The sequence below is a fragment of the Lepidochelys olivacea genome (assembly GCF_965140295.1).
Source record: "Lepidochelys olivacea isolate rLepOli2 genome assembly, chromosome: 3".
Classification (NCBI taxonomy): domain Eukaryota; kingdom Metazoa; phylum Chordata; order Testudines; family Cheloniidae; genus Lepidochelys; species Lepidochelys olivacea.
In genome coordinates this window covers 45857414-45880728 of record NC_140413.1, presented here as the reverse complement: position 1 = coordinate 45880728, position 23315 = coordinate 45857414, and the positions used below count along the sequence as shown (strand labels likewise).

The following is a 23315-nucleotide window of genomic DNA, read 5'->3' as shown; positions in this document are numbered from 1 at the left end:
CCTTTGTTGATTTTAATTCCCTGTAATCCAACCCTGTAAGCCATGTCGTCAGTCGCCCCTCCTTCCGTCAGAGCAATGGCAGACAATTGTTCTGCGCCTTTTTTCTGTGCAGAAGCTATACCACGGCAAGCATGGAGCCCGCTCAGATCACTTTGGCAATTAGGAGCACATTAAACACCACGTGCATTATCCAGCAGTATATGCAGCACCAGAACCTGGCAAAGCGAAACTGGGCGAGTAGGCGACGTCAGCGCGGTGACAAGAGTGATGAGGACATGGACACAGACTTCTCTCAAAGCACGGGCCTTGGCAATGTGGGCATCATGGTGCTAATGGGGCAGGTTCATCCGGTGGAACGCCGACTCTGGGCCCAGGAAACAAGCACAGAGTGGTGGGACCGCATAGTGTTGTATGTCTGGGACGATTCCCAGTGGCTGCGAAACTTTTGCATGCGTAAGGGCACTTTCATGGAACTTTGTGACTTGCTTTCCCCTGCCCTGAAGTGCATGAATACCAAGAAAAGAGCAGTTGAGAAGCGAGTGGCAATAGCCCTGTGGAAGCTTGCAATGCCAGACAGCTACCGATCAGTCGGGAATCAATTTGGAGTGGGCAAATCTACTGTGGGGGCTGCTGTGATGCAAGTAGCCAAAGCAATCAAAGATCTGCTGATATCAAGGGTAGTGACCCTGGGAAATGTGCAGGTCATAGTGGATGGCTTTGCTGCAATGGGATTCCCTAACTGTGGTGGGGCCATAGACGGAACCCATATCCCTATTTTGGCACCGGAGCACCAAGCCAGCGAGTACATAAACTGCAAGGGGTACTTTTCAATAGTGCTGCAAGCACTGGTGGATCACAAGGGACGTTTCACCAACATCAACATGGGATGGCCGGAAAAGGTACATGACGCTCGCATCTTCAGGAACTCTGGTCTGTTTCAAAAGCTGCAGGAAGGGACTTTATTCCCAGACCAGAAAATAACCATTGGGGATGTTGAAATGCCTATAGTTATCCTTGGGGACCCAGCCTACCTCTTAATGCCAGGGCTCATGAAGCCAAACACAGGCAGCCTGGACAGTAGTCGGGAGCTGTTCAACTACAGGCTGAGCAAGTGCAGAATGGTGGTAGAATGTGCATTTGGACGTTTAAAGGTGCGCTGGCGCAGTTTACTGACTCGGTTAGACCTCAGCTAAACCAATATTCCTGCTGTGATTACTGCTTGCTGTGCGCTCCACAATCTCTGTGAGAGTAAGGGGGAGACGTTTATGGTGGGGTGGGAGGTTGAGGCAAATCGCCTGGCTGCTGGTTACGCGCAGCCAGGCACTGGCAGTTAGAAGAGCACAGGAGGGCGCGCTGCGCATCAGAGAAACTTTGAAAACCAGTTTCATGGCTGACCAGGCTATGGTGTGACAGTTCTATTTGTTTCTCCTTGATGAAACCCCCCGCCCCTTGGTTCACTCTACTTCCCTGTAAGCTAACCAACCTCCCCTCCTCCCTTCAATCACCGCTTGCAGAGGGAATAAAGTCATTGTTGCTTCACATTCATGCATTCTTTATTCATTCATCACACAAATAGGGGGATAGCTACCCAGGTAGCCCAGGAGGGGTGGTGGAGGAATGAAGCACCAGGAGGGGTGGTGGAGGAGGGAAGGACAAGGCCACACAGCACTTTAAAAGTTTAAAACTTATTGAATGCCAGCCTTCTGTTGCTTGGGCAATCCTCTGGGGTGGAGTGGCTGGGTGGCCGGAGGCCCCCACACTGCATTCTTGGGCGTCTGGGTGAGGAGGCTATGGAACTTGGGGAGGAGGGTGGTTGGTTACAGCGGGGCTGTAGCGGCGGTCTGTGCTCCAGCTGCCTTTCCTGCAGCTCATCCATACACTGGAGCATATTAGTTTGATCCTCCAGCAGCCTCAGCATTGAATCCTGTCTCCTCTCATCACACTGCCACCACCTTTCAGCTTCAGCCCTCCCTTCAGCCTGCCACTTACTCTCTTCAGCCCGCCACCTCTCCTCCCGGTCATTTTGTGCTTTCCTGCACTCTGACATTGTCTGCCTCCACGCATTCATCTGTGCTCTGCCAGTGTGGGAGGACAGCATGAGCTCAGAGAACATTTCATCGCGAGTGCATTTTTTTTCTCCTTCTAATCTTCACTAGCCTCTGGGAAGGAGAAGATCCTGTGATCCTTGAAACATATGCAGTTGGTGGAGGGGGAAAAAAGGGACAGTGGTATTTAAAAAGACACATTTTCTAGAACAATGGCTACACTCTTTCACGGTAAACCTTGCTGTTAACATTACATACATAGCACATGTGCTTTCGTTCCAAGGTCGCATTTTGCCTCCGCCCCCTCCCCTCCACCGCATGGCTAGCCCCTCCCTGATCCCCGTGGCTAAGAGCGGGGAACATTTCTGTTCAGCCACAGGCAAACAGCCCAGCAGGAAACGGCACCTCTGAATGTCCCCTTAAGAAAAGCACCCTATTTCAACCAGGTGACCATGAATGATATCACTCTCCGGAGGATAACACAGAGAGATAAAGAACAGATGTAGTTTGAACGCCAGCAAACATACACTGCAATACTTTGTTCTACAATGATTCCCAAGTGCGTACTATTGGCCCAGAGTGGTAAAGTGTCCTACCATGGTGGACGGAATAAGGCTGCCTTCCCCAGAAATCTTTTGCAAAGGCTTTTGGAGTACATCCAGGAGAGCCGCGAATGCCCGGGCAACTTAATCATTAAGCATGCTTGCTTTTAAACCATGTATACTATTTTAAAAGGTACACTCACCAGAGGTCCCTTCTCCACCTGGCGGGTCCAGGAGGCAGCCTTGGGTGGATTCGAGGGGTACTAGCTCCAGGTCCAGGGTGAGAAACAGTTCCTGGCTGTCGGGAAAACCAGTTTCTCCGCTTGCTTGCTGTGAGCTATCTACAACCTCATCATCATCATCATCTTCCTCGTCCCCAAAACCTGCTTCTGTGTTGCCCCCATGTCCATTGAAGGAGTCAAACAACATGGCTGGGGTAGTGGTGGCTGAACCCCCTAAAATGGCATGCAGCTCATCATAGAAGCAGCATGTTTGAGGCTCTGACCCGGAGTGGCCGTTTGCCTTTTTGGTTTTCTGGTAGGCCTGCCTCAGCTCATTAAGTTTCACATGGCACTGCTTCGGGTCCCTGTTATGGCCTCTGTCCTTCATGCCCTGGGAGATTTTGACAAATGTTTTGGCATTTCGAAAACTGGAACGGAGTTCTGATAGCACGGATTCCTCTCCCCATACAGCAATCAGATCCCATACCTCCTGTTCAGTCCATGCTGGAGCTCTTTTGCGATTCTGGGACTCCATCATGGTCACCTCTGCTGATGAGCTCTGCATGGTCACCTGCAGCTTGCCACGCTGGCCAAACAGGAAATTGAAATTCAAAAGTTCGCAGGCCTTTTCCTGTCTACCTGGCCAGTGCATCTGAGTGCTGTCCAGAGCGGTCACAATGGAGCACTCTGGGATAGCTCCCGGAGGCCAATACTGTCCACAGTACCCCAAATTTGACCTGGCAAGGCCAATTTCAGCGCTAATCCCCTTGTCGGGGGTGGAGTAAGGAAATCGATTTTAAGAGCCCTTTAAGTCGAAAAAAAGGGCTTCATTGTGTGGACGGATGCAGGGTTAAATCGATTTAATGTTGCTAAATTCAATCTCAACTCCTAGTGTAGACCAGGGCTAAGAGAATTGCGAATGGGGCAGGGTGAGAATTTTTGTAATGGCCTCCCAGTTACTCCAAACCACTTTTTGGATCTTAGGCTACCAAAGGCAAGTTGATCTATCCAATGTTTAGCTTGACTGACAGCTCGAAATCTAATCAGTTTAAGATCTTTTCACATACTACACCAATCCCTGAGTTCCCTAGCCAGTTTTTGTGAAATCATCATTTTCTTATTTCCAATTTTTTTCCCTCTCCCTGTTGCCATACAGTGGAGTCGCATCTTACGTGGGAGTTAGATTCTAAAGTCAGCGCGTAAGGCAAAAATTCTGTATAGTCAAAATTACCCTTGAAAATCCCTTAAATCGCCCATAAAGTCTACTGTACAGTATACTGTACATGGTTTTGTGTATACAACCCTGTACAGTAATATGTATATAGTAATATACAGTATATAATGAGTACACAGTCTTCATGTTTTTGAGGTTGAAGCAGTTCCTAAAACTGTTAAGCCAACCTTAGCTGGCTTTGAATTCTTTCTCATCAGAAGGCTGTCCCCCTACGGCAGAAGGTTTGAACAGCGCATAGAGGCTAAGAGCCTTTTCTTGCAACGTGTTGCCATCAGTAGGCACATGTTTACGGTTCATGTCTTCCAGCCATAAGTTTAATCCCTTTTCAGTCTTCACTAAAGTCTTATCACGCACCTGGTTCATCACCTTAGCAGTTATTGAAGCACTTGATGCTACGGCTTGACGAATTTCTCTCTTTCGAATCTTGAGGGCATGGATGCTAGATTCATTGAGGCCATATTTACGCTCCACGTTGGAGACTGACTTACCGTCTCTCAATAAGTCCAACACAGCCAGTTTTTCCTCCAGCATTGGAACAGATCGCTGTTTCTTCGGTTGAGCACCAGACGAAGTAGTTGGCTTGCGTTTAGGGGCCATGTTGTACGAAAAATACATACAGTATCTTTAAACACTAGAATCACACTCAGCACGGCGAGATGCTCACACTATGAGCGTCACGCGGGAACTGAGACCGACTGAGGGAACAGCAGATTCATGTCTCCCATCTCACACTCACTCCAGGGCATATGCTCATTGAGTGGAATGGTGGGCGGAATCGCCTGCACTATTTACAGGTATCTTGTTTTTCTTTTTTTTTACCGAGCACGTATAGTTGAATTTGCGTAAGTTAAATGCGCTATGATGTGACTCACCTGTATAAACAAGTTTCAGAGTAACAGCCGTGTTAGTCTGTATTCGCAAAAAGAAAAGGAGTACTTGTGGCACCTTAGAGACTAACCAATTTATTTGCGCATAAGCTTTCGTGAGCTTATGCTCAAATAAATTGGTTAGTCTCTAAGGTGCCACAAGTACTCCTTTTCTTTCTGTATAAACAAATCACACAAATGGGGAGAGCTGACTGTATAGAAGAATGGATTAAACTGACTATACAAAGTGATGTCAAATACATAAAGTAATCAAACACATTTTCTCATTAATCTTCTTTCAGTACATTAGATGCTATTGTTCAATTGTAGCTAAAAAGAAAAATCCAGAGGGAAGCATGATTTTAAGTTTGTGGTTAGAGAGAGGTGGGTGAGGTAATATCTTTTGTGGCGAGAGACAAGCTTACACAGAGCTCTTCTTCAGTCTGGGAAACAGTTAGGGTTTGTCTACACTGACTGCACTATAGCACTTTCTGAAGATGCCACCTATGCCAACGGGAGAGGTTCTCATTGATGCTTGCAAAGTTGCCATTGAACAGAGGTTTTCAGCAGAAAGCTTTACATTCGCAGTAAAATTGGATGAGCATATAAGTGATGCAGCAAATGGCTAAAACCAGGACGTTGTCCCAATAAGTGAAGCTTTCCATAGTAACATTAAAACGGAGAGGCTGTCTCTTCATTTAGAAATGTTAAGTGATATTTGCAGATTGAGAAATTGCCAGCTTAATTCGGTGAGCGAAGTGAAGCAATTTCTGAAACAAAACGAAGGCTTGATTGACATGTTGTTCTCCTGAAATTATTCTACACAATTCCAACTCCAACCTGCACCGCTGAGTGATCATTCAGTTGCCTGCGCAGACTGAAAAATTATTTGCGAACGCAGTGAGCCAAGAATGTCTAAATCACTTGGCATTTCTACACAGTCATAAGAATTCTACCTCTGAACTGGATGTTGCAAGTCTCCTGGATGACTTCATTTCAAGAACCAAATGATGACGAAAAGTGTTTGCTACCTCCTGAAGAATATCACAAAAGAAGGGGCTACATTTTGTTTTAATTTTAGAAAGTATTTGCTTTTGAGGGTTATTGATCCAAGAGTGCTTGGTTGTTTCTGTATTCAAAAGAGTATTATTAAAGTTCATAGGCTTAGTTAAATACGTTTTTCTTACGATAGTGATATTGTGCAATATAGGGAAACTGTTAAACGCTTACTGTTTCCAGTCCATTTTTACATTATTTTAAAAAATATATATCTGCTTACAAGGCAAGTACGGAGGGCCGGACTTGGACCCATTCTGGGCATCACCAAACATTATACCAACCTCCCACCCCTCTAAGTAGCTTATTCTAAGTGCTAGAGTGGCACAGCTGCAGCGCGGTAAGTGTAGACAAGCCCTCAGAGTATGGCTGCTAAATACAAACTGGAAGAGATTGTTAGCATAAGTAGCTGGCACATATTTCAAGGGACTATTCAAGGAGAAGTGGCCTGTTAACACCCCTCCAGTCATAGAGGTGAAAGAAGCAGGTGGGGAAGCTGTTAGTGGGTTATAGATTGTTGTAATAAGCAATAAATCCAGTGTCCCTTTTTAAAAAAAAAATCTTAAAAATAATTCTTCATGGTTTTATTTTTTCCCTTTCAATCCCTGTTACTTTATTTGTAGTAAATAATGAGGGAGTTCTTAATATTTTTTTAAATGTAAACAATTACTGTGAATTACCACTCTAAATGATAGTCTGTGGGCCAGGGAAAGAGAATGAGAATGACTCTGCACTTTGATAGACAGGGCACTCACTACCATTCAAGTTCCTGCTCCAATTACTATTTATAAAAAGTGGAATAGTTTCAAGAGGAGAGGCTGAAAAGGGACCACACTAAAATATCCCATGGCCCACTGGCAAGGGCACTCTCCCGCAATGCGAGAGAACCAGGTTCAAATCTTTTTTTCTCCACATCGAGCAGAAGGAGAAATTGAAGCCGGGTGCCCCACATCTGAGGTGAGTGCCCTAGGCCAAAGCTTATCCAGGAGCTGTCACTGCAACAAATCCTCCGCCTGCTTGTGTCTGAATGCCTGAAAAAGTTGGTGATTATATTACCGTAACATTTCACACACAGATTTTTTTTTTTTTTTTAACTTTGATTTGCTGAAAAATGATCAAACCCATTTCAGGTTGAAACATACATCGTTTTTATTCTTAAACAGCAAACCAAAAAAATCTGTTGCCCAACTCTGTTTTGGGACACGCTTCTGCTCCCCTTAATTTGGTGTAACTCACTGATTTCTATGAGAATTTTGCCGGGCAGCAAAGGGCCTAATCTTGCAAGGTAATAGAAGGCCCCTAATGTAGATGCTCAGCGCATTTAAGCTCAGCTCTAAAGGAAAGACTGCAGGAATTGGGCCCCCTCAGCTGGGTCTCTCTTCTCTGGGAGGCCATGTCTACACTACGGCAGCATAACTATAGTGCTGTACTGTACTAGTGCTGTCACGGTTCCTCCCCCACTCTGAATTCTAGGGTACAGATGTGGGGACCTGCATGAAAAACCTCCTAAGCTTATCTTTACCAGCTTAGGTCAAAACTTCCCCAAGGTACAAAATATTACACCTTGGACTGGCCGCTACCACCACCAAACTAATACTGGTTACTGGGGAAGAGCTGTTTGGACGCGTCCTTCCCCCCAAAATACTTCCCAAAACCTTGCACCCCACTTCCTGGACAAGGTTTGGTAAAAAGCCTCACCAATTTGCCTAGGTGACTACAGACCCAGACCCTTGGATCTTAAGAATAATGAACAATCCTCCCAACACTTGCACCCCCCCTTTCCTGGGAAATGTTGGATAAAAAGCCTCACCAATTTGCATAGGTGACCACAGACCCAAACCCTTGGATCTGAGAACAATGAAAAAGCATTCAGTGTTTTACAAGAAGACTTTTAATAAAAAATAGAAGTAAATAGAAATAAAGAAATTCCCCCTGTAAAATCAGGATGGTAGATATCTTACAGGGTAATTAGATTCAAAAACATAGAGAACCCCTCTAGGCAAAACCTTAAGTTACAAAAAAGATACACAGACAGAAATAGTTATTCTATTCAGCACAATTCTTTTCTCAGCCATTTAAAGAAATCATAATCTAACGCATACCTAGCTAGATTACTTACTAAAAGTTCTAAGGCTCCATTCCTGTTCTGTCCCTGGCCAAGACGACTACAGACAGACACAGACCCTTTGTTTCTCTCCCTCCTCCCAGCTTTTAAAAGTATCTTGTCTCCTCATTGGTCATTTTGGTCAGGTGCCAGCGAGGTTACCTTTAGCTTCTTAACCCTTTACAGGTGAGAGGAGCTTTCCCCTGGCCAGGAGGGATTTCAAAGGGGTTTACCCTTCCCTTTATATTTATGACACGCCCCCCAAATCTCAGCTAGGGTGAAACACTGGCTGGGATTTCTTCCTGGAGCTCTAGGAAAAACAGAGTTAATAAGACACATGCATCTCTAAATATACTACCAAGTACATAAAGACTAACAGTATTTTCCACATCTCAAGGACGATTTTAACCAGTTGATTCTGGGAAACTTTCACGGGAGAGTGCATCAGCCACTTTGTTAGAAGCTCCTGAGATGTGTTGGATGTTGAAATCAAAATCTTGGAGAGCTAAACTCCACCGAAGAAGTTTTTTGTTAGTTTCCTTGACGGTGTGAAGCCACTTTAGTGCAGCATGGTCGGTTTGCAGGTGGAAACGCCGTCCCCAAACATATGGGCGTAGCTTTTCCAGAGCGTAGACAATGGCATAACATTCTTTTTCAGTGACTGACCAGTTGCTTTCCCTCTCAGACAGTTTTTTGCTGAGAAACACTACAGGGTGGAATTCTTGATCAGGTCCTTTCTGCATTAAAACTGCTCCCACACCACGCTCGGATGCATCTGTGGTTACTAGGAACGGTTTGTCAAAGTCTGGGGCCCTTAGTACAGGGTCAGACATGAGTGTCGCTTTAAGCTTGTTAAAGGCCTTCTGACACTTTCCGGTCCACTGAACAGCATTTGGCTGTTTCTTTTTGGTTAGGTCTGTCAGTGGGGCAGCGATTTGGCTGTAGTGCGGTACAAATCGTCTGTAATAACCGGCCAAGCCTAAGAAGGATTGAACCCGTTTCTTTGACTTTGGGACAGGCCACTTTTGGATAGCATCCACTTTGGCCTGTAGGGGGCTGATAGTTCCTTGACCCACCTGGTGTCCAAGGTAAGTCACTCTGTTTAGGCCTATTTGACACTTCTTAGCCTTAACAGTTAGTCCTGCCTCCCTTATGCGCTCAAGGACTTTTTGTAGATGTTCCAGGTGGTCTGCCCAGGAATCCGAAAATATGGCCACATCGTCAAGGTAGGCGACTGCATATTCTCCTAATCCCGCTAGGAGACCATCTACAAGTCTTTGGAAAGTGGCGGGTGCATTTCGCAGCCCGAAAGGGAGTACATTAAATTCATACAGCCCGAGATGTGTGATGAAGGCTGACCTTTCCTTGGCAGATTCATCTAGCGGTACCTGCCAGTACCCCTTGGTTAAGTCCAAGGTAGAGATGAACTGGGCCCGTCCCAGTTTCTCTAATAGTTCATCAGTGCGTGGCATGGGATAGTTGTCTGGGCGAGTTACAGCATTTAGCTTACGGTAGTCCACGCAAAAACGTATTTCCCCATCTGGTTTGGGAACTAGAACCACTGGAGACGCCCATGCACTTTCAGAGGGGCGGATTACACCCATCTGTAACATATCCTGGATCTCCCGTTCTATAGCAGTTTTAGCTTGAGGAGACACCCGGTAAGGTTGGACCCTAATTGGGTGAGCATTACCTGTGTCAATGGAGTGGTATGCCCGTTCAGTCAGTCCTGGGGTGGCTGAGAACGTTGGCGCGTAGCTAGTGCACAGCTCCTGGATCTGCTGTCGCTGCATACGCCCAAGGGTCATGGAGAGGTTCACCTCTTCCACACCACCAGCACATTTCCCTTCGTAATAGACACCTTCAGGCCACTCAGCGTCGTCTCCTCCCTGGGCTGTAAACTGACAAACCTTTAATTCTCTGGAATAAAAGGGCTTTAGAGAATTAATATGATACACCTTAGGCTTTCGGTTGGAGGTGGGGAATGCTATGAGATAATTAACAGCTCCCAGGCGCTCCTGGACCACGAATGGCCCTTCCCACGATGCTTCCATTTTATAGGCCTGGAGCGCCTTTAAGACCATGACCTGGTCTCCTACTTTGAAGGAACGCTCTCTGGCATGTTTATCATACCAGGCTTTTTGCTCTTTTTGAGCATCCTGTAAGTTTTCTCTAGCAAGGGCTAAAGAGGTTCGGAGGGTGTTTTGTAGGTTGGTCACAAAGTCCAGAATGTTAGTTCCTGGAGAAGGTGTAAATCCCTCCCATTGCTGCTTCACCAACTGCAATGGCCCCTTAACCTCACGGCCATATACAAGTTCAAATGGGGAAAACCCTAAACTGGGATGTGGTACAGCTCTGTAGGCAAAGAGCAACTGCTGCAATACTAGGTCCCAATCATTGGAGTGCTCATTTACGAATTTACGTATCATGGCCCCCAAAGTTCCATTAAACTTCTCCACCATGCCATTTGTTTGATGATGGTAAGGAGTGGCAACCAAGTGATTTACCCCATGAGCTTCCCAAAGGTTTTTCATAGTTCCTGCCAGGAAATTAGTCCCTGCATCTGTGAGGATGTCGGAGGGCCAACCTACCCTGGCAAAAATGTCTGCTAGTGCCTGGCACACACTTTTAGCCCTGGTGTTGCTTAGAGCTACTGCTTCCGGCCATCGGGTGGCAAAATCCATGAAAGTCAGTATGTACTGCTTTCCTCTGGGTGTCTTTTTCGGAAAAGGACCCAGAATATCCACAGCTACTCGCTGAAATGGAACTTCAATGATGGGGAGTGGCTGGAGAGGAGCTTTGACCTGGTCTTGGGGTTTTCCCACTCTTTGGCACACCTCACAAGACTGGACATAGGTAGAAACATCCTTGCCCATTCCCTCCCAGTGGAATGACCCCCCCAAACGGTCTTTGGTCCTGTTCACCCCAGCATGGCCACTAGGGTGATCATGGGCTAAGCTCAAGAGCTTGGCCCGGTATTTAGTTGGAACTACCAACTGTCTCTGAGGATGCCAGTCTTCCTGGTGTCCACCAGAAAGAGTTTCCTTGTATAAAAGTCCTCTTTCTACAACAAACCTGGATCGATTAGAAGAGCTGAGAGGCGGTGGGTTGCTCCGTGCCGCCGTCCAAGCTCTCTGGAGGCTTTCATCTGCTTCCTGTTCGGTCTGGAACTGTTCCCTTGATGCTGGAGACATCAGTTCCTCATTGGATTGGGGACATAGGCTTGGTCCCTCTGGAAGCGATATAGGGGATGGAGCTGTTTCTGTTGACTGTGAACCGCTCTCCGCTGGTGCACTATGTTGGGATTCAGGCTCCGGCTGAGCCTCTTGTGTAGGGTTATCGGCTGCTGCCAGTTCAGGTTCGGTGGGGCCCTCTGGTGTTGAGGTTGCAAGTACTGGATTCAGTGCTGGCACGGGGTCTGGTGTTGGCTGTTTGGCTGGTTCCGGTTCTGGGACTGGTTCCGTCTGGGTCTCTGGGACTGGATCCACTACTGCTGTTGCAGACATTGGCCTGGGGTCCGGGTCCATCACCTCTGACCGGGCCCTGATAGAAGTTTCCGGAACAGAGCTAGGCCTCACGGCTTGTTTAGCCTGGCTGCGGGTGACCGTTCCCACCCTCTTGGCCTTCTTCACGTGATTGGCCAAGTCTTCCCCCAACAGCATGGGGATGGGATAATCATCATAGACTGCAAAAGTCCACATTCCTGACCAGCCCTTGTACTGGACAGGCAACTTGGCTGTAGGCAAATTGAAAGAGTTGGACTTGAAGGGTTGAATCGTCACTTGGATCTCTGGGTTGATTAAATTGGGGTCCACTAAGGAAGCATGGATAGCTGACACTTGTGCTCCGGTGTCCCTCCACGCGGTGACCTTCTTCCCGCCCACACTCACAGTTTCCCTCCGCTCCAAGGGTATCTGGGAGGTATCTGGGCCTGTGGACCTCTGGTGTGATTCCGGTGCAATGAACTGTAATCTGTTGGGGTTCTTGGGGCAGTTGGCCTTTACATGCCCCAGCTCGTTACATTTAAAACATCGTCCAGCTGACGGGTCACCGGGGCGAGGTGGGTTGCTGGAGAACGGGGTGGTGGGACGATAAGGGGTCTGGAGGGTTCTTTGGGAGGTAGGTGGGGCTTTGGGCGGCCCCCGGTAATAGGGTGTGGTCTGGGGTGGTCCCTTCTGGTCTCCGCTCCAACTGCGACCAGTTTTCTTCTTCTCTGCCACCTCCACCCATCTGGCTCCAATCTCTCCTGCCTCGATTACAGTTTTGGGTTTCCCATCTAGGATGTATCTTTCTATTTCCTCAGGAGCTCCCTCTAAGAATTGTTCCATTTGCATTAGGAAGGGCAAATTTACTGGAGATTCAACACTTGCTCCTGATATCCAGGCATCCCAATGTTTCACAATGTGGTAGGCATGTCGGGTAAATGACATGTCTGGTTTCCACCTTAGGGCTCGGAACCTCCGACGAGACCGCTCGGGTGTTATCCCCATTCTGACTCTCGCCTTGGATTTAAACAGTTCATACTTGTTCATATGTTCTTTAGGCATTTCAGCTGCCACCTCAGCTAAGGGTCCACTGAGCTGCGGCTTCAGCTCTACCATGTATTGGTCAGTAGAGATGTTGTACCCAAGGCAGGCCCTTTCGAAGTTTTCTAAGAAGGCCTCAGTATCATCACCTGCCTTGTAGGTGGGGAACTTTCTGGGATGGGAAGTGGTACCTGGAGAAGGATTGCTAGGGTTTGTTGGTATATTCTGCTGGGCCTTTATCCTCTCCATCTCCTCCACATGCTTCCTTGCCTCCATTTCCCTCTTGTGGGCAGCCTCCTGTACCTCCTTCTCCAGCCGCATGAGTTCTATCTGTCTTTCATGTTCCCTTTGTTTTTCCTCAGCCTGAAATTTGGCTAATTCCAGCTGTAGTCGAGCCGAGGATTTGGCCATTCTAACCTCTCTGTTTTTAACTAACTTTACAACCGAGGTTTAGAAATAAACAAACAAAACTTGGCTGTAAAATTTTGCTGTGCTGGAATAGAATACCTATTCTCTGATAGTGATTGTCAGCCTACAGAAAAAGACAATTCCCTTGTCTCTGCTCTGGGCCCAAATTAAAGCAAAAAACCTCCAACTACTTGGAAACCTGCTTACCCAGCCCAAAGAAAAAAAAAATTTCTTTTCAAACCTGTGCTCCTTGTAAAACAAAAAAAAAATCAAAATCCTAAAAAAAACCCTGCCACTTTTGTCTCCAGGCAAATGGGTAGAGCACACACCCCCTATTTACTTTTAGGAAGAAAAGAAAAAAAAAACAAAAAAACCTCTGGGTTGGAAGACTGTGAATTTCCCTGCAGGAGTTAAGTACCCTGCCTCCAGGCAAAGAAAACCTGCAATTCACAAGATAATCCCCTTTTGTCTCTGCTTGGCCACAAAGCAGAGAGAAACCAAGCTGCTTTCAGTTTCAAAGCTGCTTCCTGGACTTCCTAAAAATTCCTTTTTAAAATCTGTATTTCTAGTTCAAAAAATCTCAACTGGATCTCAAAATGATTTCAGGTTAATCCCACCACTGTGCCACCATGTCACGGTTCCTCCCCCACTCTGAACTCTAGGGTACAGATGTGGGGACCTGCATGAAAAACCTCCTAAGCTTATCTTTACCAGCTTAGGTCAAAACTTCCCCAAGGTACAAAATATTACACCTTGGACTGGCCGCTACCACCACCAAACTAATACTGGTTACTGGGGAAGAGCTGTTTGGACGCGTCCTTCCCCCCAAAATACTTCCCAAAACCTTGCACCCCACTTCCTGGACAAGGTTTGGTAAAAAGCCTCACCAATTTGCCTAGGTGACTACAGACCCAGACCCTTGGATCTTAAGAATAATGAACAATCCTCCCAACACTTGCACCCCCCCTTTCCTGGGAAATGTTGGATAAAAAGCCTCACCAATTTGCATAGGTGACCACAGACCCAAACCCTTGGATCTGAGAACAATGAAAAAGCATTCAGTGTTTTACAAGAAGACTTTTAATAAAAAATAGAAGTAAATAGAAATAAAGAAATTCCTCCTGTAAAATCAGGATGGTAGATATCTTACAGGGTAATTAGATTCAAAAACATAGAGAACCCCTCTAGGCAAAACCTTAAGTTACAAAAAAGATACACAGACAGAAATAGTTATTCTATTCAGCACAATTCTTTTCTCAGCCATTTAAAGAAATCATAATCTAACGCATACCTAGCTAGATTACTTACTAAAAGTTCTAAGGCTCCATTCCTGTTCTGTCCCTGGCCAAGACGACTACAGACAGACACAGACCCTTTGTTTCTCTCCCTCCTCCCAGCTTTTAAAAGTATCTTGTCTCCTCATTGGTCATTTTGGTCAGGTGCCAGCGAGGTTACCTTTAGCTTCTTAACCCTTTACAGGTGAGAGGAGCTTTCCCCTGGCCAGGAGGGATTTCAAAGGGGTTTACCCTTCCCTTTATATTTATGACAAGTGCCATAGTGTAGACACTTCCTACAGTGACAGAGGAGGAGGGTTTTCTATTGCTATAGGAACGCCACCTCCCCAAGCAGTGGTAGCTAGCTGTGTCTATGCCGGCAGTTAGATCGGTATAGCTGCAGCACTCAGCCGTAGTTGTCTCAACCTCATGTCCAAGTGCAGACCAGGCCTTAGTGTTTCATGCAGTGTGAGGGTGCCAGCCTTCCAGATAAGTACGTACCAGGCCAGATCCGCAGCTGGTGTGAATCAGCGTAGCTCCATTGACTGACTTACACCAGGTAAATATTTTGTCCTGTCTTCAGTGTGCCCCACCAGTACACCATTTTTGAAATACCTTCACAAGAGCTACAGGAAAGTAGGGTGTGTGTGTGTATGTGTTTCATTGCACACTGACTTCGTGTTTCTGATCACTTAACAAATTCTTTCAGGGCACTCAGGATCAAGCAGGTTGACGGGTGGTTATGTCTCTTCATTTCTGAAGAAGGAAATAGGCTCTGCTGGGCAGAGGGTTCAGTTAGCACCAGTTGCAGATCCATCTTCTAGTAAGTATAACTCTGAGTTTGGTTGTTTGCTTGTTTGGGCAATAATGCTGTCTGTTGATAAACTGTCTAGTCAAAAGTGCTTGACCACACTTTATTTCATTATGAAATATACTCAAGAGACCAAATAACCAATGTCAGTCAGGTTTATTAATATGATACAGGAGAGAGGTTCTGTACGATACCAGTCTCCAAGGAGCAGTCCTGTGCAGCAGTGTTACATTCACCTTGCACAGAAGGTGTGCTCCTCAAAATTACATTCCAAAAGCCATCTTCTTAGACCCTGCTTGTTTGCCAATAAAAAGGTACTACGTATATCACCTGAAACTAGAGTCAATTAATCAGCTTTTTTTACCTTGTTTCTGGTACCATGATGTACCCCTTTATCTTTTATTCTGAACCCACACATTCCAGGTCAGGATGCATCCTTATCTTTGTTCTGGGTGCATGCCTTCCAGGTACTAAGAAGTGTGAAGACCCCTCCTAGGTCTGTACCAGGATAAATAGGTTTGTGAGGGTAACTCCCTTTCTGTGGCTGTGAGGAAACAATTATATGTCCTGATACTGACAGTTTTCCTATCTACTTAAGCCAAAGTTTACTTCAGCTAATGCAAGCTAATGTTATGGGATACTTAGCATAGGTGAACAAGATTGTGGAATAGGCCAGTTTAGGCTGTATCACGGTTACAATATTTGTGCTTAATGTATACTAATATATGGTGAGGATAGTGCATATTATGATATATGCTAACCAGCATATTAGACAACACAGTGTCTGCAGCATTAATCTTCAGTTTTTATATTTGACTTTATTGTAAAGAAGTGAGTCATTAGAGCTATAGGTCCTGATCTTGCAACTCTTACTCATGTTACAAGGGTTGCAGGATTAAGTCTATTCTGACTTCTTTAAACTGTTCTAAAACATCAGTTTTACCAATTAAACAAAAGTATAGCCTGTACTCCGCAACACAGCCATCCCAGAATGCACAGCTGCTATTACCACCAAAGGTGGGTGTCACCGTGCACAACACTCACCACTGTATCTCCCCGGGGCACTTCTCCATAGCCCTAGCATCTTCTTCACCGTCCATCAGGGCCTGCAACTACCCAGTTTCAGTAGCCAGCCAGGAGCTCCTCTTGCTCCCTCAGTCCCTCCCAGCAGTTGCTCTGTCCAAGGTGCCGCAGGTCTCTCAGCCTGTTAGAGAGACAGACTTCACTCCTTGAGCTCCAGGCAGAGGCTGACACGCTCTGCAGCTTTTTTAATGTGGGACTGCTAGGCCCAGATTGGCTGCTCCTAACCCTTTCTCTGCCAGCATGGGGTAAACACCTCATCAGAGTGGGATTTTCAGAAGCACCTTAGTGATTTAGGAGCACAAGTCTCAAAAACCCCACACTAAATTGTCTATTCATTATAAAAAAACAGAGTTTATTTGCAGCTTGAGTAAGGACAGAGTAAACACTGGAGCACAGATTCACACTCTGCTCCATCCCTTCTGTACCCCTTTTGGCAACTCAAAGGGGCTGGAGAATAACCACATCTCCTCAGCCTGGGATTCCCTCATTGGGGGGGATTCTACTGCTGGTACAAAGCCCGAGTAGTCCACTTCTGTGCCACCCCCCACTTGCAGCCCCCAGTCAAAGGGCTATTATGCTCCAGATATTCTCTGCTAGCACGTAGCCCTTTGTGGTCCTATCTAGTGAGGATATTTTAGTGCAGCCTTGAGGCTGCTTTAAAGTATGCTGGGGCCAAGCACAGAACTGGCCCCAAAATCAGCAAGCTGCAAATTGGTTCTTTTGCACCCCATCTCTTGCTGCATCCAGCAGATACTGGGCACAGTAGAGAATCTGGTCTGAGGAGGGATCTTGGCATATGGCTCATCATATTATTATTTCACGTATCCTGATCTTTTTATTTTATTTCTTTAAATACAACTTGGCTCTACAGTTGCAGCATCTAACAGAGAAAGTATACAGTGGCTTTTTTAAAGGAGCAATTCCTCCAGCTGAACCAGTCTGTAACAGGGTTTAGCAGGGCCTCCTTTGTTCCTGCCTCTGCTGTGTTCCAAAAACCACTCAGAGACCTTCTAGCTCACCAGTGCAGTTTATTTACAGGGTGCTATCCCACCACCTTCTCACCACATACAGCTTACAGGTTTCAGCCTTAAGAGCGTCTCAGTTTCTGCAGCCAGGAGGGAAGAGTTACTCCTGTCCTTCCACTCTCTATCTCCCCGCCCTCTGGGGCCTGTATATAGCCACGGCTAATTAGGCTGGAAACTGTTTTCCCCTTTGCCAATGAGGCATACATTTCTCTAGCCAGCTCCAATTTAACTGGATTGGGGCTGGAGAGACAGAGGGCAGGCTCCGGGGTTCAGCCCAGCACCCTGTCATACAGTCACTGAAACTTTATCTAATGGCTTTTCTTCTTCTCATTTGTAGATATCGCTTCTCTGAAGTCTGTCAGACCTCATATTGGGCGGCCATCATTTAATACACCTTCAAAAAGCACACCAGCATTAATGCCGCGTCCACCGCCAATTCAGCCAATCCATGGACGCACTGACTGGTCTTCAAAGTACGGAGCTCACCGATGACTTGCAGAAAGCACTTTCTGTTGAAGCACTGCACATTTCTCATGAAATGTTGACCAGTGCTATACCATTTGCCATGACTTTGTAAGCCTGTGATTTGAAAGAAACCTTATCTTCTTTGAGCAAGACATTTCAAGACTTTTTTTTTTAGTTTTATTTGTATTGATTTGAATTCAATCTTATACCTTTTTGTATAAAATTGTTTTGTTATATGATCAGGTTCAATTATTTTCTTAAAACCAATACATTTTGTATATATGGCTTGAGGTTTTGGGCATTTTATACGATAAACTTTGTAATGAACTCGATAAAAATTTAATATTTCCTTTGTCAGGTCCAAATATTTTATACAAGTAAATAGAATGTAGCAGACTGAGGCAGTATTGCAAAGGAGATACAATTGTGAAAAAGGGGCATTTGCCAAATATTGTTTTGTGGTGGAGTTTGATGTTCTGAATGGGACGTATGAGGCAAGGCGGTCAATCAAACTGATTAACCCAGCCTTATTTCAGCACCATGCTGCGCGAGCTGGATGCGATTGTCAGCCTTTCACCTGCTTTGGGCTGACTTAACATGAAAGACTAAGGGCCTGAACTTGCTCTCCTTGAGGTCAATGGCAGGTGGATTGGGCCCTAAGTCAATCACAGGCTTATTGAAGGGTGGTTTTTAGCTTTGGCTGGTGTTCGTAAATTTGTCTTCATGCTGTTTTTGCTGCCTGTCAGTTTTACAGTTCTGGGGCTGATCCTGTAATCCCGAAGCCAAATCCCTGCTAACTACACTGGGAGTTTGGTCTGAATGAGGCCAGCAGGATTAGGCTGCTAGTTTGACTACATTCAGCCTGTTTCTAATGCTGTCTCCATTCAGTAAGTATTCTGTGGATTTTGCTCATCTGTCCTGAAGTGCCGCTTCAGACTTAACTGTTGTTGTCGTCTTTCAGAGTGAAAATAAAACATGCTGCATAGGGGGCTGCTCCTATTAGTCAATTATAACATTCCTAAAGACTTCCACGGAGCAAAGTCAGACCATGTTTTTGTAGGGCAAGTAGGAGCTGGAGAAATATTTGAGGCACTATTGAATATGACAAAGCTGGCTCACAGGCAGACTAACATAGTATTAGTGATGCACCAGCAGCGAAGTTTAAGAAACCATATATGCAGCTGACGTAATTTCTATGGCTTTGTTTTCCAGCCTGATTCCCTTAGTGTATCAGATGCAGTTTTCATAAACAAGTAAATTTCAATCAACAGTTACAGTGCTGATTTAGCTTACCTTCCCATGTTGTTAAATATAGATCAGTTTCCATAAACATAGTCTTATTGGCTATTTTGTTATAGGAAGCATTTAGGATCAAATTCTGGTCCCCGTGATGTCCATGGCAAAAATCTCAGTTGATTTCATTGAGACCAGGATTTGACTTATGCAGTGGGGAAAAAGTAACATGGTAGAGAAGTTACAAGGGTTACTGACAGAGAAAAGCAGCCAAATAGGCAGGTACAAAACTGAGTGGGGATTGCCCTCTCCATTCTAAATGTTTAGCTTATCAAAGTGCACTGGAAAAGGCCACCTCCCCTTTCTAGCAAAAATGTGCAAAAAGGAAAGAAAATAATCTGTGTATTTCACCACACAGAAAACCCTCCCTGATCTCTCGAGGATAAAGGCTTGGGAATGGCCTTGTATTCATATGGAGCCTGATAATTCACAGGCAGGCCTGGGCCCAACCCCAGCGTATCCGTGCAGAGTGCCTCTTTCTTTGCACTCTTTCCAAGACCCTCTTCCCCTGAGCTAGCCTAGTGGCTACATTGCTCTTGAGTTTCCCCAATCTATCTGCACACTGCCTCCCCTTCCAAAGGGCAGAAGCTGGATTGGAAAGTAATTCTGTGGACTAATTTCTGCTGGACTTCCCTACAAAAACCACTTCATTTTGGGTGGAGAATATGCCCTAGGGCAATTTCTCTGCCAGTCCCGTTCTGAAATCAGCAGAGCACCAAATATGATTTGCTTATGTAGAGAGAGAGGAGCAGCTGCTGGCTCAGCTGTAGGAGAGAGCGGGATGGATAGTGGCGAGTGCCTTTGTTCTATGCACTGTGACAACAGGTGGGCAGCATATGCTGCTCTCCACACAATGCAATGAAGGAGCAAAATGGTCTATGCATTATTTAAAAATTAATATGTACATAGGATCTTCACAGAATCGCATCATGGCTCTCTAATCCTCACCACCCAGGCTTTGTTACCAGTTAACTAGCAAACACTCATTTTCAAACCTATAGGTACTTGCTAACAGAGCTGTGATGTTGGTGTACACACAAGGAAGTAAAACAGAGCCATTTTGAATTATGCAGCACTAGATGCATGTACTGGGGGAAGGGGTGGGGTGGGGTGGGAGGAGTGTTTGCCAAGTGGAAAGGGAAAAAATTGTGTATTTACATTTTTTAAAACATATAGAATAAGAACTGACTGTTTCCTGTCTGGAAATCAAAATCTTCATTTATATTTAGAGATCGTTTTAATTTATTTATAATGAATGAACTGACACTAACAAGGGAGATGTTTGGACCTATACAATATCTAGCTAGGTGTTTGTAAATAGTCTATTCTGCTGTGACCGTATGCCCCTAATTCTCATAAATGGTCGTAGTGCCTATCATTGTCAGAATAGAGTATTTAGAGCCCAATCCTGCAACCCTTACTCAGGCAAGCAAGTAATTTGCTGGAGTAAGGGGTTCAGAATCATAGCTAGTCCTGCAAAGGGATCCACAAGAAGGGTCATAAGGTTATTCGGTGCAGGAATAAGGATCTGCATTCAAACCCCTTTGCAAATGTGGGGGCCTTTATTTGTCAAACCTAAACAGCTCACATTCAAAAATTGTCTACTCAAGTTTTAAATTAAACAGATGTAATGCATAGATTCACTCAGTAGCAAGTGTATCGTGGGCACAATCCTGCAGTCTTTACTCAGGCAAACTCACACTGAGCTCATTGAGAGTTTTTGCTTGAATAGGGACTGCAGGGTTGGGCTATATCATTTTTATTTTTATTTTTATTTAATGTTTTCTTTGATTTGTTCTGTTTAGATGGGAAAAAGTAGAGAATGTACATTGCATTGAAAACCTGACCAAAAGCAATATATTTGTAAGAAAACATATCACATGCAAAATATTACCTATCTCTTAGCAGGTTCTGCAGCATTTTTATGCTAAGTATACGATTTTGATTTTTAGAATGATTTTACCATTTACAGTTTCTCATACTCATGTGTAATATGTAATAATGACCTTAATATGAAGGAGTCAGACCTTGGGTTGACATATTAATCTGTATTATCTTGATTCTTCTTAAATTATGTGCAGAGAAATAAAATGAAATTAGTACAGAAACCCTCCCCACACTGTTTACAGATTCATTAAAAATGCTTTAGCGAAAGTACTTACCCTAAGATGGGGAGAAAAATATTTATTGAAAGAAATGAAAACCCAGAAGATTTTCTATTTGTTTTTTTTTTTTCAGTGTGTGTGTTATTGGGGGTGGATGTTTAAACTGTTTAATTCCTTCTGTGTAAAGAGCCTGCTGCCCAGAATAAAGTTACTCTTGAAGAGATGTTGACTTAAGTGTTGTTTTTCATTCAGATGCTAATATCTAGGGATAGTTAATTATATTTTTAAATAATAACCCTTGCATTTAATCCCTTTTGAATTTTGCTTCTAACAAAGATCTTTTTGTCTGCAAGTTCCGGGTTATGATCTTCATCCAAATATGTGACATTTTGTCAGCTTCTGTCCCTTACAGTTAAACACTGAGATCCTCTCCATTAAGGCCACTAACGGTGTTGGAGAGTTAGAGCTTGATGGCTGAGCCAAACCTGAGTGTCTCTGCAACCCCAATCACCCAGCAGCAATGCCCAGAGTATGGAAGTGGGCTCTGGAGCCACTGCTGTGACTTGTGTGTGGGGTGAGCTTGCTCTCCCACCCCATGGCCTCCTTGAGCATGTAGCGTGAGACTTTGCCTTAAAACTATTCTAAGACTGAAGCTGGTGCAGAACCGTTATTCAGTGAGGTATACTGTTGGCAGTATAAGGTACCAGTGTGCCTGCCTAGATAGAGTTTCTAAGATGTTCATCATGACTTATAAAGCTCTAAATGACCCGAGACCTGCCTATAGGAGATCACCTCTCTTCCTGTGACATGCTGCCACAGCTGTGGTCAATGGAGATGCTCCAATTGGATCTGCCTTATAAAAGCAAAGGAGACTGCTGATGGGGGATACTCGAAGAGCCACCGGGTGCTGGAACTTGTTTCCCACCTCCTTCCACCCTTTTGGTTCATAGCCTGAATCTAATTTCCTTCTAAGTATGCTGCCAAAGCCATGTAGTTGAGAGAGATTGTGAGAAAGGTTGAAAGGCTTGTTCCTGGGGGAGAGGAAAAAGGGCTTTTCTGGTTTTGAGTTGCTCATCCACACAATTAATGTTGAGTATTCAGTGCTGCTGGTGGTCATTGTTACTGCAAGTTTGGTTATTTTTTAGGACACCTAGAGCTGTCTGAATGGTCCCCCCCCCCCTTTTTTTTGTTTCTAATGTTTTTACATCTAAAATTGCCTAATGCAAAATATTTTTAATAATGCAAAAACCTGTTTTGCAGTATAGTGAAATAAAACATCCTAGAAATATTTTACTAATAGAGATTATTACTGTTCCATCGAGGGGAAAAAAATACAGCAGCAGCATGTTCCTGTGTCCTGATTAAACACTCAAGCCAGGAAATGACACCTAAAGTTGTCCATGTATCTTTAACAACACCTATCTTCATATACATTTTAAACAGCCATCTATAGACCTACAAGGTAAATGTAGCAGACTTTCAATATTTCTCTGTGCTGTATTGTTTCTGAATTGGAATTAATTTGCAAACTGGACACCATTAAATTAGGCTTGAATAAAGACTGGGGGTGGATGGGTCATTACACAAAGTAAAACTATTTCCCCATGCTTATTTCCCCCCCCCCTCACTGTTACTCACACCTTCTTGTCAACTGTTGGAAATGGGCCATCCTGATTATCACTACAAAAGTTTTTTTTTCTGCTGCTGCTAATAGCCCACCTTAACTGATTACTCTTGTTTCAGTTGGTATGGCAACAACCATTTTTTCATGTTGTGTGTGTGTGTGTCTATGTATATGTATATTATATATATCTCCCTACTGTATTTTCCACTGCAAGCATCCGATGAAGGGGGTTTTAGCGGATGAAAGCTTATGCTCAAATACATTGGTTAGTCTGTAAGGTGCCACAAGGACTCCTTGTTCTTTTTTGCTGATACAAACTAACATGGCTGCCATTCTGAATTTGCAAAAAGAAAAGGCGTACTTGTGGCACCTTAGAGACTAACCAATTTATTTGAGCATAAGGTTTCCTGAGCTACAGCTCACTTCATCGGATGCATACTGTGGAAAGTGTAGAAGACGTTTTTATACACACAAACCATGAAAAAATTTGTCGTGATAATCACCCATTTTTTCATGGTTTGTGTGTATAAAAAGTCTTCTGTACTTCCACAGTATGCATCTGATGAAGTGAGCTGTAGCTCACGAAAGCTTATGCTCAAATAAATTGGTTAGTCTCTAAGGTGCCACAAGTAC

At 44.7% G+C, this 23315-nt stretch overlaps 1 protein-coding gene across 5 annotated transcripts in view; it reads left to right on the top strand.

Moving 5' to 3' along the window:
- CILK1 (ciliogenesis associated kinase 1) overlaps positions 1-21253 on the top strand; it is a 60796-nt gene extending 39543 nt beyond the window's left edge. For 4 of the 5 annotated variants that reach the window (XM_084623164.1, XM_084623163.1, XM_084623165.1 and 1 more), the window contains 2 exons: positions 14986-15099; positions 17533-21253. In XM_084623164.1, coding sequence (XP_084479290.1) covers positions 14986-15099; positions 17533-17687 — 269 coding nt within the window. In that variant the 3' untranslated portion in view covers positions 17688-21253. Of the gene's footprint in view, positions 1-112; positions 354-14985; positions 15100-17532 lie in introns of those variants that run through there. The other variant, XM_084623166.1, reaches the window with a different exon arrangement.
- The last annotated feature ends 2062 nt before the right edge of the window (positions 21254-23315 follow it).